General features: G+C 43.4%; 1 protein-coding gene across 1 annotated transcript in view; it reads right to left on the bottom strand.

Moving 5' to 3' along the window:
* Positions 1 to 15,208, bottom strand: part of LOC121281970 (acidic mammalian chitinase-like) — a 42,428-nt gene that overhangs the window by 23,429 nt on the left and 3,791 nt on the right. The window contains exons 3-6 of the mRNA XM_041195259.1: positions 7,902 to 8,009; positions 3,861 to 3,937; positions 2,569 to 2,777; positions 1,968 to 2,024 (exon numbers count right to left, since the gene is read on the bottom strand). Of these exons, the coding sequence (XP_041051193.1) occupies positions 1,968 to 2,024; positions 2,569 to 2,777; positions 3,861 to 3,937; positions 7,902 to 8,009 (451 nt within the window). The remainder of the gene's footprint in view (positions 1 to 1,967; positions 2,025 to 2,568; positions 2,778 to 3,860; positions 3,938 to 7,901; positions 8,010 to 15,208) is intronic.

Raw genomic sequence — 15,208 nt, forward strand, 5'->3', positions numbered from 1 at the left:
CGCTCTCTTCTCTCCGCTGGAATCCAAGATGAGCCATGTCACGACTAAGACGGTCAAGAAAGCCGCCTGAGTGATCATTGAGAAATATTACACCTGCCTTGGCAATGACTTCTACACCGACAAAAGGGTCTGCGAGGAGATTGTCATCATCCCCAGCAAGAAACTTCGCAACATTATATTCGATGGTTCTGACCATGGGAGGTGGAAGCCATTTCAATATGAACTGACTATAAATTCCATTGTCTATCAATAGCTAGGCATTATGTGACTGAAACGCTTTGATTTTGGAAAGCCTTTTATTATTAAGTCCTGCTTGCTTTGCAGAGAATGCAGAAGTAACAACAGAAGAAACATCACTACAGAAACCAGGCTACAACATCGGGCCCTAACAGAGCCAAAAAACTTAAAGGTTAAAGCCTCCTTGAAACCTAGGGTGGGACTGGAAGTGAAAGATTCCAAGTTTGCCTGGAAACTGGTTCTCCAGCTACAAGAATTACCAAGGCTGCCTACACTATCTGCTGTGCATCTCTGATTCTGAGGAAACCCCATGAAATCCTGTCTTCAGCTACCTCCGATTATCTGATCTTGAAGTCCAGAGTGGGAAAGCTCCCCCTCTCACTGAACTTTTACAAACACGTGAACTGTTAACTATTCTGTTTTGATTTCCCATTCGGAGAAGTGGAACACCTTTCTTTTACAGTATCCCTCTTGTATGTGTGTGGTGTGTGTGAAGTACAGGGAGTGCTCACTTAAAGTTGTGGTTTCGTTCCTGAAAACCGTGACTTTATGTAAAATGGCTTTAAGTGAATCATGGGCTCCCATAGGAATCAATGTTAAAGCCAGGATTAGGTTCCTTTGGACATTTCTCTTGACAATATACAAGTTGAAATACTGTACTATACATGTGCAGCACTGTGCATTCCTAGCTGAGCTAGCTTGTAATATAAAGTACAAGACTAAATATAAAAGAAAGACAATATTCAATGTGAATTTTTAGAAGCATTTCAGTACAGTCACCTACGTAACTGCAATTTTAGGATGATCAGGATCCATCTACTGGCTGATATTAGTCAGTGCAGGTAGCAGCTGTAGCCATGACTAACTGCACTGACTGACCTGTGCCAAGAGATGGAGGCCAGGACTTCAATGCTCATTTAGCAGTGTAGCCAAGATTGGAGTTGTAAGAACGGACCCCAGGAACTGAGGTGAAAACAGGCTTAGAGACGAGGGCAGGAGTCAAGATGGGGCTGGGAGGCAAGGCTGGGGTGAGGCAAGGTTGGGAGGATACAAGGCTTGGGAACAACACCAAGAGATAAGGCTGCAGTGGAAGGAAGAGGGGCTGACATCCAGAGCAAAGCGCTGCGGGTAAGGTCATGTGAGCAGGCTGGCCACAGAAGAGTGGCAAACGACGTTAAAGTGAAATTAGCAACATTAACTGGATATACTGAACTAAAATACTATTTTATTAACAATGTTAAAGTGAATCAAAGTTGTGAGTCAATATTAAGCGAGGACTTAGTGTAATGATAAACATTTCTGGAAAAAGTGTGTATGAATAAATAATGCACCTGGTTTAAAAGTTCATGCAGGTCTGCTGCTAGTGACTTTGTAAAAACTGACCACCCATAAAGGGGGATGGGTGGGGAGGATGTAGTTTGGCTACACATCTTAGCCTTATTTAAGTTAAACCACACTGATCACGGACAGAAGGATAGTGGAATTAGGGGGATCAATCTGTCTCTCTCCCCTGCCGTAATAGCATCAAATGGAGAAATCTGTAAGAAGCCTGGAATTACTTAAACTGTGTGTCTGTTGCCATAATCTGTTTCACAACTGAAAATTGCCAACTTCATTTCTCTAGTTAGGGTTAGGGTTAGAAATGCTGACATTGATATTTACCAACTCTCAGCTCACTGAACTTTGGGAATTTTGCTATTTTGTGAAAATGAAAATATTACAGATATTACCTGGTGGTACCAAAATTCCAACCTCCAATAGCCAAAAGTGTTTTCAGATTATTATTTCTGTTAAGAAAAAAAAGACAAACTATGATTTTCAATATTGCAGTCAGATAGGGACGTATTACATGAACATTTGCTTTCTCTACCATATGAAGAATACACAACAAATATATCAGTTATCACGGTCACAAAATGTTTAAGTAGTGTTGGATCCAGTGCCCTTGGTTTGCTGGGGCTAAAATATCCATGTTGCTCGCTTATTTCAGGGTGACTGAGTTGGTACAGAGACAGAGAACATCAGTTGATGGTAGTTAGAATAAACACATGCTGTTTATTTACAAACGAAACTCAGCAGCTACACTTTTGTGCTCACAGCTCAAAACCCTGCCTTCACTCTTTAGTGTCCAACTCAAGACTCTCACACAGAGGTAGCCCGTGCGACTCTGCTATTAGGTATTAAGAGCATGTGATCTTACACTGCAACACTTGTCTTAAAGGTACATTACACATCAGATTATGACAGTTGTACAATGTGAGAAAAGTGTAAATTATGAAATGCATCGAAGGTTTGTGACGAATGCAACTCAATGCGAATGATATGGCTTACCTATTTTTCAGATCATTGAATCTCCTGTACATAGGTTCATCATTCCATTCATAGGTGGTGATTTCATTGTTTGCCAAGCTGCCAAAAGCATAAATCAGGTGGGTGCACAGGCAGGGGTCAACATTTTCTGGAAAGAATTTACCGCCTTCTGGTCTATACTGAGCCCAGTTTGTGTAGTAACAAACCAGTTTGTAGGAGGAGACTAAAGTGTGTGAAGAAAATGTTGCAGTTTGAGCAAGGCAGCTGCAAATCACAAATCACTGTTTATCACAAAAAAACTCCTTTACTCACAATTCGTCATTTTTTATGCATTTATGGGGTGGGATGGTGCTGACTAGGCCAGTGTGTATTGCCCATCTATAATTGTCCTTGTGAACTGAGTGACTTGTCATTTTGGATTCACCCACATTGCTGTGGGTCTGGAGTCATATGCAGGTCACTACTCTCTAGAAAGGAACTTGATTGTTTTTACAACAATTGATAATCATTTTTTAATTGAATTCAAATTTCACCATCTACTGTGGTTGGGTTTGAACCCAGATCCTCAGAGAATTACCCTAGATTACCAGCCCAGTGACAGTGCCACTACACCACTGCCCTCACTCCCTAAGTATGGGAGTTTTAAATCCCTGAAAATGATTTGTAGAAAAAACACTGAATCATTTGGGGGTTTTTTGGGTTATTGTAGTCAATTCTTAGTAAATTTAAAAAAGCATTCAGAAACTTTCAAAACATTCCTATTAGTGTCCCTGTGTCCAAAAAAAAGCTTAATTTTCAGACTCTGCATGAAGGGGCTGCAAATGAATGTCATTAGCGGAGAGTCCCAAAGGTGATTACTTCATCCTGGGACATGGCCAGAACTGGATTCGAACACACATTTTAAATAAAACTTGCACAAGAGATTCCGAAAACTCGAGCTGCACAGAATGTAATTTGGGATTAAAATTCCGCATCTTTTGCACTGATTTTGTCAATTTCAGCTGAGCCAGCATTACCAAGTCAAAATTCCACCTGTCAGCCAAAGTCATTGTTCCAAGGCGCTCAGTAAGTATTGGATCTATCTGTTTTAATGATGGTCAGGAAAACTTAGAGGCTAAATTTGACTTTGGGTGATGGTATAAATCCAGCAATATTGATTCGGCACCCGTTATATCTCTCTCCTGATTTTCATGAACTTCAATGTTTAAACCAACTTCCAATTCAAAAACTGCCATGGTGGGATTTGAACTCATGTTCAATTGGATTAACACTGCAGTAAAATAACCACTGCTTTAACCATTCCATGAACCAATGAAATGCACCACTTCATATAAACTAGAAATGAGTAATGACTTACCCAGTGATATGTGCAGAAAGAAGATCAAATTCACTGAAATAAAAATAAATATACATTTTTATTTCATCACATTTGTAAAAATTGTATTAAATGCCTGTAGAATTATAGGGTCAAAACAATAAATTACAAACTAATTTAAATTTATAAGTTAATTTGATTATTATGTGATAGAAATTAGATTTTACAGTATAGCAATTGACCTAGACATTTTATATGCTTTGATAATGGTTTTCTGTCAGATAAATTGACTCCAGGACTTAAACTATTTGTGTAGGTTGACAGTTTGTGAAAATCTAATCAATCTGGATATAAAAGAGTAATTTCCTGAGCATGTACTGGCATTGAAAAAACTCACCCAGTCCCAGCACATACTAAGATAAAAGTGAAAAACTGCGGATGCTGGAAATGCAAAACAAAATTAAAAATACCTGGAAAAACTCAGCAGATCTGACAGCATCTGTGGAGAGGAACACAGCTAACATTTCGAGTCCGTATGACTCTTCACCAGAACTAAGGAAAAATAGAAAAGAGGTGAAATATAAGCTGGTTTAAGAGGGGTGGGACAGGTAGAGCTGGATAGAGGGCCAGTGATAGGGGGAGATAGCCAAAAGATGTCATAGACAAAAGGACAAAGAGGTGTTGAAGGTGGTGATATTATCTAAGGAATGTGCTAATTAAGGGTAAAAAGCAGGACGAGCAAGGTACAGATAGCCCGAGTAGGGGTGGGGTTGGGGGGAGGGATCGAAATAGGCTAAAAGGTAGAGGTAAAACAGTGGATGGAAATACATTTAAAAATAGTGGAAATAGGTGGGAAAGGAAAAATCTTTATAAATTATTGAAAAAAGGGGGATCAGAAAGGGGGTGGGGATGGAGAAGAGAGTTCATGATCTGAAATTGTTGAACTGAATATTCAGTCCGGAAGGCTGTAAAGTGCCTAGTCGGAAGTTGAGGTGCTGAACATCCAGTTTGCATTGAGCTTCACTGGAACATTGCAGCAGGCCAAGGACAGACATGTGGGCATGAGAGCAGGGTGGAGTGTTGAAATGGCAAATGACAGGGAGGTCTGGGTAATGCTTGCAGACAGACTGAAGGTATTCCCCAAAGCGGCCACCCAGTCTGCGTTTGGTCACTCCAATGTAGAGGAAACCGCATTGGGAGCAGCAAATGCAGTAGACTAAATTGAGGGAAGTGCAAGTGAAATGCTGCTTCACTTGAAAGGAGTGTTTGGGCCCTTGGACAGTGAGGAGAGGGGAAGTAGGTGCAGGTGTTGCACCTTCTGCAGTTGCATGGGAAGGTGCCATGGGAGGGTGGTGAGGTGTAGGGGGTGAAGGAAGAGTGACCAAGGTATCCCAGAGGGAACGATCCCTGTGGAATGCCGCCGGGGGGGTGAAGGGAAGATGTGTTTTGTGATGGCATCATGCTGGAGTTGGCGGAAATGGAGGAGGATGATCCTTTGAATGTGGAGGCTGGTGGGGTGATAAGTGAGGACAAGGGGGACCCTATCATGTTTCTGGGAGGGAGAGGAAGGTGTGAGGGCGGATGCGCGGGAGATGGGCCAGACACAGTCGAGGGCCCTGTCAACCACCGTGTGTGGAAAACCTCCCTATCACTTGCCATTTTAACACTCCACCCTGCTCTCTTGCCCACATGTCTGTCCTTGGCTTGCTGCATTGTTCCAGTGAAGCCCAACGCAAAGTGGAGGAACAGCACCTCATCTTCCGACTAGGCACTTTACAGCCTTCCGGACTGAATATTGAATTCAACAACTTTAGATCTTGATCTCCCTCCCCCATCCCCACCCCTTTCTGTTTATTCTCCCTTCCTTTTGTTTTTTCCAATAATTTATATAGATTTTTCTTTTCCCACCTATTTCCATTATTTTTAAATCTTTTATGCCCTGTTAGTCTTTCCACCCCACCCCCACTAGAGCTGTACCTTGAGTGCCCTACCATCCATTCTTAATTAGCACATTCGTTTAGATAATATCAACACCTTCAACACTTCTGTGTTCTTTTGTCTGTGTCATCTTTTGATTATCTGCTCCTATCACTGCATGCTTGTACCTACAACCACCCCACCCACCCCCAACTTCTCTCCCCCCACCCCACTGCCCCCACCCCCCCACCACCACCTTAAACCAGCTTATATTTCACCCCTCTCCTTATATTCACTCAGTTCTGTGGAAGGGTCATGAGGACTTGAAACGTCAACTCTTTTCTTCTCCGCCAATGCTGCCAGACTTGCTGAGTTTTTCCAAGTAATTCTGTTTTTGTTTCCAAAGCAATCATCGATGTACCGGAGAAAGAGTTGTGGGAGGGGGCTGGAGTAGGCCTAGAACAAGGAATGTTCCACATACCCCATAAAGAGCCAGGCATAACTGGGACCCATGCGGGTACCCATAGCCACACCTCTTAATTGGAGGAAGTGAGAGGAGTGTAAGGAGAAATTATTCAGTGAGAGAACAAGTTCAGCCAGACGGAGGAGAGTAGTGGTGGATGGGGATTGTTTGGGCCTCTGTTCGAGGAAGAAGCGGAGAGCCCTCAGACCATCCTAGTGGGGGATGGAGGTGTAGAGAGATTGGACATCCATGGTGAAGAGGAGGTGGTTGGGGCCAGGGAACTGGACATTGTTGATATGATGTAGGGTGTTAGAGGAATCACAGATGTAGGTGGGAAGGGACTGGACAAGGAAAGAGAGAATGGAGTCAAGATAGCAAGAAATGAGTTCCGTGGGGCAGGAACAGGCTGACACGATTGGTCTGCCGGGACAATCCTGTTTGTGGATTTTGGGTAGGAGGTAGAAGCGGGCCGTCCGAGGTTGAGAGACTATGAGGTTGGAAGCTGTGGAGGGAAGATCTCCAGAGGAGATGAGGTCAGTGACAGTCCTGGAAACAATGGCTTGATGTTCAGTGGTGGGGTCGTGGTCCGGGGGGGGTAGGAGGAAGTGTCTGCGAGTTGACGCTCAGCCTCTGCGAGGTAGAGGTCAGTGCGCCAGACAACAACAGCACCACCCTTGTCACCGGGTTTGATGACAATGTCAGGGTTGGACCTGAGAGAATGGAGTGCAGTAAGTTCAGAGAGAGAGAGATTAGAATGGGTGAGAGGAGCAGAGAAATTGAGACGACTGATGTCATGCCGACAGTTCTCAATGAAAAGATCAAGAGAAGGTAAGAATCCAGAGGGAGGGGTCCAGGTGGAGGGAGAATATTGGAGGTGGGTAAAAGGATCCGTTGAACGGGGAGAGGACTCCTGCCCAAAGAAGTGAGCCCGGAGACGAAGGCGGTGGAAGAAGAGTTCAGCATTGTGCCGAGCCCGAAATTCATTGAGATGAGGGTGTAAGGGTATGAAACTGAGTCCTTTGCTGAGCAATTAGTTTTATCTCTACCTTTTAGCCTATTTCGATCCCTTCCCCCCACCCCACCCCTACTAGGGCTATCTGTACCTTGCTCATCCTTAATGTCACCTATTAGCACATTCCTGAGATAATATCACCACCTTCAACACCTCTTTGTCCTTTTGCCTATGAGATCTTTTGGTTATCTCCACCTATCACTGGCCCTCTATCCAGCTCTACCTGTCCCACTCCCCCTTAAACCAGTTTATACCTCACCTCTTTTCTATTTTTCCTTAGTTCTGTTGAAGAATCACATGGACTCGAAACGTTAACTGTGTTCCTCTCCGCAGATGCTGTCAGACCTGCTGAGTTTGTCCAGGTATTTTTATTTTTGTCTCAGCACATACTAGTCGGTCACAGGGATGATGTCCACACAGACAGTGGCACCACCTACTGGAAGAGATGTTAAACTGTTCCATCATCTGCCTGTTACTGTGGATGTAAACAATCCCATAGCACTGTGTGAACAACAGCCACACGAACAGACAGAAGGTGAAAAACAGATGACCTTGTGATGAAAATTACTACCCAGTTATCAGGCTACATTTGTAATTTGATTGAGCCCAAAATGAAATGAATATGACACAAAATATACAATACTGACCAGTCAAGAGAAGTGCTTTCCTCATCTTCGAGCTTTGGAGCCGTTCAGTCACTGGCTTTTCATTCCGTGATGCCTCTGAAAACAGCTGCACAACAACTAAAAAAGGATCTGTAGAATAAATCATGGATAAGTAATTTTGCAAGGCAATATTATCTTAAATCAATGAAGTTTATTTAATTCAGATGGGACAACATGGGAGGGGTGGGGGTCACAGAGGGATGTGGCTGGGATGTGAGGGGAGTGAGGAGAGGGAGGTGGCAAGGAAGGGGACAGATAATGGCAGGGAAGGGCACTGAGGGGAGCTAGCACGGGAGGTAGGAAGCTGGGAAGATAGCATGGGAAGGGGGTGGATGGGGAGGAGGACAGCATGGGGTGGGTGGGGATTGAGGGATGGCATGTGAAGGAGGGAGGGGGGTTGGCATGGGAGGCAAGGGACAGTGTGGGATGAGGAGCTGGGATTGGGTATGAGATCTGGAATGGTGATTGGAGATGGGATGAAATGGGGGATATGGTAGCATGGGAAGAAGGGGTGGGTAGGGATGGGATGGGGATGTTTTTGAGAGGGATGAAAGGAATGTGATACTTATGGCATGAGAGGGAAGGATGGAATGGCAAGGAATGGGGATTTAAAGAAGTATTGTTGCAATAAAGACACTCATTTCACCACAAATATCTTACACTTTAAGCAATAGTTATATTAGTGAATCTGCTTTCTGTGTTGCAAAGTGCTTTATCAGTTTAATATAAATGTAATAATTCAGGAACTTGCAAGGCAACATCTCAGTCTCCTTCAGAAAGGCTGTAGGCAGTGTTGCACTATGGAGTGAATTCTGCAGCATTGCAGATATAACTGTGGTGTCATATTTTGTTCATATTTGGTTTGGCAAAAAAGCAGAGGATCCTCAGCTGAATGGCAATGTTAAACTGTCTGGAATGTTGGACTTGGTGAAACAAGAGGCCACCAAAGTTAAATTAATGCTGACAGTTGATACACGTAGGTGATAGATCAGAATAATTTACAAAAGGCCTTGCAACCTTGTCTTATCAACATCAGCAGGATGCAACACATTTCCCCTAACCTAACAGCTGACAGCCAAAGCTGAAGGGTGGAACTCCAATGTCTTGCGGAAACACTAGTCAAATTGCTGAGCACACATTCTGCTAATTGGCTCATAGCTGACATTGTGAAAGGTTCCCTCTCCTTGGGTACTATCCCCATCTCTTTTAATACCATTGCCATCATCTTTGCTCCTCAGTTCTTGCAAGCTACCAATCTCCCACATCCTTGAATGTGGTGATGTCTCCACACCACCTTTCCTAATCAAGTGTTTATTCTATCACCTTCCAAAATTAAGGAACTCATGTGAAGGCATATGATAAATTAAGTCTGCTGAAGCCAAGTACCAAGTGTTTCTGTTTGACCCCTGGACTCACTACAATTATCCAACTATCCGGCAGACAAAGGCACACAGCTATTTGTGAGGAGCAAGACTGCTTATAGGAGTCATCTTTGACAAGTACACATGAGGAAAGAATCAAAGATAAAGTCCAACATTACAACGGCAGTAGTGTGGTGAACTGGATAGGGACCAATAGAGCTGTCACAGGTGGTGTCATTCCTTTGTTGTACATTAATTGTATTCTTGAAAGGTATTCTTGCAGCAAACAACACAACTCTGCATCTGCCTGCATGCTGGCCCTGAGTCAGTGGGCACTGTGCTATGTCTGCCCACTGTCAGCAACCCAGTACTTTGGAGGCTCGATCATAGGCAAATAAATGTGTAAGTTGTCCTTGTAGAATAAGGGTGTCCGGCAGAGCAAAGGTTAATGTTCAACTGGAGATCAGTATCACCCACAGTAGTGATGTGGAGAGTCACACGATGGTAGAATGCCTGAGGGGTAAAGTCTAGAAGAAGCCAGCACAGAGGCAGCACCCATGAAAGTCAATACTTTGTATATGCACATGGGCAACATTTTCCCCCCACCAGGGGGATGTGTGGGCGCGGGTAGGCGGGCTTCCAATCAGCGCCCCTAGTCGGGGGCGCGCTGCAATTTTATGTGGGCAGGCCAGTTAAAGCCCGTCCAGTGTGACATCCGCCAGGAAGGGCAGGGGTGATTCCCTCAGCCGGGAATGGGCGCGGGAATGGGCGCACAGATCTCCGTGAGGCAAAGTGCTGCCTCAGGGACATTGGCTCCCATTTAAAACTTTCAATAAAGTTGATTAAAAAATGTCTCTGCTATGTCCCCTCATGTGACACTTCACATGGGTTGGGACATGCCCATAACTTTTATTTAAATATTTAATAAAAATTTAAATACCCTCATGAAACCTCAATCCGCCCGTGGATGAGGTTTCATGTTTTTTCCGAGACCCACCGGGGCTCCCGGGCTACCCACCGACCTTAAGGTTGGACGGGCAGGCCCATCAATTATGTTAACTGGTTTTTAAATGGCCATAATAGGCCATTGACAGTTTGCCAGGCACATATCCCATTCAGCTGTGCACCTGCTGAACTGGAAATCTGAATGATGTAGGGTGTCATCGGGAAGCACGTCTATCGTATCCTAACGTCATTTTATGCATCGGTGAGTGGGCCCTGCCCCCATTCGCTGACCGGAAAAAACGCCCAGAGTTAAGGATCAACCACAAAAGCCCCCAGACCTCTCTGTGAAACACCAAACAACATTTACAACAGCCCTGCCATCAAATTCAGTGGTGAATGCACCAAGCAGGCTTTCCTTCATCAGTTCATGCTGATCTCTGCACTAATGGCCCAGATTGGCATTTCTGTATATTGTAGCATCAGAATTGCTGCCTGCAGTTTACAGAAGTGAGAGTGTTTGCCATTTGCACTAGGTGTAGCAGGAATAGAAGCACCATTGCAGCGCCTAGGCCATTGGTCTCTGGAGGAACAGCTGCGAGGGGAGGGACGGGGTGGGAAGTGAATGCCAAGGGATAAAGAGAGAAAGCATATCATTGGAAACGGGAGTGGTACCATACTCAATGAGAAAGGATGACGAGTGCTGAAGGGGTTTAGAGTTTCAGCTCAATGTCTAGAAAGGATAGAGTGCAACTATGAACTAGACAAGTGAAGGACTGGTGGGGAGCAGTGGATGTGAGAGCATGAGGTTGGAGGTAGCATTAGTTAAAAATTGATCAACCAAGAAGTGTATAATTGCTGAAAATTAATTGGAATGAGTTATGTTTAATATAAGAATTCATGGCAGGAATGCTTCTGAGTTCCTGCCAACAGTTATAGTAGCTTTAATCCCCCTCTCTTATCACAAGAACTGACTCTGAGGCCAGAATGATTCTTTCTGGCCCGTTAATACAGTACTAGGCAGGAGGGAGACTGAGAGGAAGAACCATATAGAATTTCAGGGCCATTGTCATTTCTCCCCATGACTGAGGTTTTGTGCTAACATGCACTGTCAGCTGTGAGGCGTACTCGGACACATAGGCTTGGAGTTTCCACAGAACAAGGTTTCCATAGCACTTTGGACAAAATTACACCTTGGGATCAGGAGCAGCTCCGAGGAAATTATAGCTCATAGTTATTGGGCTAAGGGAGAGGTGATGACCCCTTTCCCCTGAATGAAGCATTCCTGCCTGGTTATATCTTCCACTACTTGGCCTGTCAGGACTGTCTTGGTGGATAAGCAGTGGCATTATGTTCATTTCTTCAGTTCCTCAGTGTTTGCCTTTGTGTCTCTGTTGACTGTTCATTTGCTGTGAGCTGTCAGTTAAGCCTGTGGATGTGATTGGACAAACAAAAACCAGGCAGTAGGAATGCAGCTGCAGAGATTTTAAAAGCATTTGTAATAAAACTCCTGATCACACACACAACCTGGCGAATGTCATCCCTGCAAATCACTGAGGCACAAAACATGGGATTGATGGATTTCAGGGTCAAGACCAACTTGGTAAAGTTGCATATGGCGGTAGCTGCAACCTGCAAGAAGGCGATGCTCATATATTGTCTAGGGGCAGAAGGCCAGCGAGTAGAAACATAGAAAATAGGAGCAGGAGTAGGCCATTCGGCCCCTCATGCCTCCTCCACTATTCAATTCGATAATGGCTAATCTTCTATCTCAATATTATTTTCCTGCACTATTCCCATATCCCTTGAAGTCTTTACTATCTATCAATCTCTGTCTTGAACATACTCAACAACTGAGCCTCCATGGCACTCTGGGGTAGAGAATTCCAAAGATTTACCACCCTCTGAGTGAAGAAATTCATTCTCACATCAGTCCTAAATACCTCCTATTCTGAGACTATGTGCCCTGGTTCTAGAAGCCTCCCTCCACCCTGCCATGGGAAAACATCCTTCCTAAATCTACCCTGTCGAGCCCTGTAAGAATTTTGTATGTTTCAATGCGATCGCTTCTCGTACTTTTAAATTCCAGAGTACAGAGGCCCAGATTCCTCAATTTCTCTTCATAGGACAATCCTGCCATCCACAGAATCAGTCTAGTGAACTTTCATTGCGCTCCCTTTATGGCAGTATACCCTTCCTCAGTAAAGGAAACCAAAACTGTCGGCATTACACCAGGTGTATCCTCATCAAAGTTCTCTACAATTGCAGAAAGACATCCTTACTCCTGTACTCAAATCCCCTTGTGATAAAGGCCAACATGCCATTTGCCTTCCTAATAGCTTGCTGTGTCTGCATGTGAGCCTTCATAACTCATGAAACAGGACATCCAGGTCCCTTTGGACATCAACACTTCCCAACCGCTCACCATTTAAAAAAAATACTCTGCCTTTCTGTTTTTACTTCCAAATTGGAAAACTTCACATTTCTCCACATTATATTCCATCTGCCATGTTCTTGCCCACTCACTTAGCCTGTCTAAATCCCCTTGAAGCCTCCTTGCACCCTCCTCACAACTCACATTCCTACTTAGTTTTGTGTCATCAGCAAACTTGGAAATATTACATTTGGACCCCACATCCAAGTCATTGATATAGATTGTGAATAATTGGGGCCCAATCACTTATTCTTATGCTACCCCACTAGATACAACTTACCACCCTGAGAATGACCTGTTGATTCCCACTCTCTGTTTCTGTCCATTAACCAATTCTCAGTCCATGCTAGTTTATTACCCCAATCCCATATGCTCTAGGTTTGTTTACTAACCTCTTGTTTAGGACCTTATCAAAAGCCTTCTAAAAATCTAAATACACCACATCCACTGGTCCCCCTTTATCTATTCTGCTTGTTACATCCTCAGATGTAACAGAAACTCCAACATGTTTGTCAAACATGATTTCCCTTTCATAAATTCATGCTAATTCTGTCCAATTTTATCATTATTTTAAAAGTGTGCAGTTATCACATGCTTTATAATTAATTAAAGCATTTCCCCTACTACTGGTATCAGGATAACATGTCTGTAGTTACCTAATTTCTCTCTCTCTCTTCTTTCTTAAATAGTGGGGTTACATTTGCTACCTTCCAATCTGCAGGAACCATTCCAGAATCTATAGAATTTTGAAGAGTGACCACCAATGCATCCACTATCTCTACAACCACCTTTTTCACCACAATGGGATGTTGATCATCAGTGCAGGGGATTTATCAACTTACCCGTTCCCTCATGACATCACAGTTTGAAATGTTCTCAGAACACAGTCAATCCACAGACTAAGTCTTGGTCTTTTAAACTGGTCCGCCACTACCTGCACTCTTTCAAACTTAATATTAAGGTAGCTGCTTAAGTAAATGGTGCGTCCTCTCACACTGCACCCAATTCCCTCATTCACCAAATTCCCTAGCTTACAGTCTGTGACTAGCTGTACCCAGTAACCAGCTGCTGCCTTCATGCTTGCTTATTTGAATCAGGTCACAGAAGACATGCCTATGTTTGATTCAGCTGTAAACATCCCAAAAAATACTTAATTCCAGAAAAAAGTGTAATGATCAAACCACATGCATTGCACCTGATACACTAGGGAAACAGTGAGCCTATGAAACAATACATGGCTGCATAATTTTCTAAGTGTGCAGTTATCGCATTCTTCATAATAGGTTCTAGCATTTCCCCTACTACACATGTCAGGATAACTAGCCTGTAGTTCCCTGCTTTCTTTCTCTCCTTTCTTAAATAGTAGTGTTATATCTGCTACCTTCCAATCTGCAGGAACCATTCCAGAATCTATAGAATTTTGGAAAGCCACTACCAATGCATCCATTATCTCTACAACCACCTTTTTCAACACTCTAGGATGTAGATCATCAGTCCAGGAGATTTCTCAACTTTTAGTGCCATTAATTTCTCCAGTACTGCTTTTTAACAGATACTAATTTATTTCAGTTCCTCTTTCCCTCTCTGCCTCTACCAATTGTTTTCCATGTGCAAATTTGGCATAATAATCAAGGAACTAATCCATGACCAAGTTGTTGAAAAACTACAATGCCATGAATTAGAGAATGCCTCCTCATGGAGGATGATGATTTATCCTTGGAAGAACCATGACCTTGGCTGTCCAAATCTAATCTACTACTGTTTTATTTGAAGAGGGTACACAGAAATGTACCATCAGTCTCAGGATCGCAGGCACAGCTTTCCCAACCAGCTCAAGTGCAAGAGTTACGGAGAAAGAGACCTCAGCAGTCTCATCAACACTTGGCCCATAATGATCAGGTACCCTCAAAAATGTGCCCAAATTGTGGAGATGTCCATCGATTCACAACACCTATGTCCAGCTCAAGAGGCAACGTGTAATTAATCCTCAAAAATGAAACACTGCGCAAAAGTGTGCAAGTCTTCAAATAAGACTTCATCAGTTCAACACGTGGGGGTATCTATTTGTGAGAGTGAAATACAGCATATGTACACCATCACAAATGATAAAGCATTGGGACATTTTAAAGATCGGACAGTCAATATCATGGACATTTCAGTGTCATTCAGCATTGATGTGGACACAAAAGTATCGATATTGAGCAACAACTTCTACCATTTTTCGCAATTTTCTCTCACTCCTGCAACAGACACTCTTCAAGCTTACAATAACTTAATTATTCTGGTTTTTGGAACAATCACAGTTCCAGTGCTGAACAAAAACATCACCTACGATGAGTTCACCTTCTACTTGGCCAAAGATAGCCTAAGGGTTGGGGGGGGTAAACCTGTTCAGTAAGCTTGGCTTCAAAGTTGAAGAGGCCACTGGAGCTTACAGTAATACAGTGATTGATGACACAGACTGTGTACAACAGTTCCTTCCTTATTTACTGGATTTGGGGAAATGAAGGGATATTGCCATGTCAGCATTGCGAATTTCACAAAATTTGAGA

This window comes from Carcharodon carcharias, chromosome 9, assembly GCF_017639515.1.
Source record: "Carcharodon carcharias isolate sCarCar2 chromosome 9, sCarCar2.pri, whole genome shotgun sequence".
In the NCBI taxonomy this organism is placed as follows: domain Eukaryota; kingdom Metazoa; phylum Chordata; class Chondrichthyes; order Lamniformes; family Lamnidae; genus Carcharodon; species Carcharodon carcharias.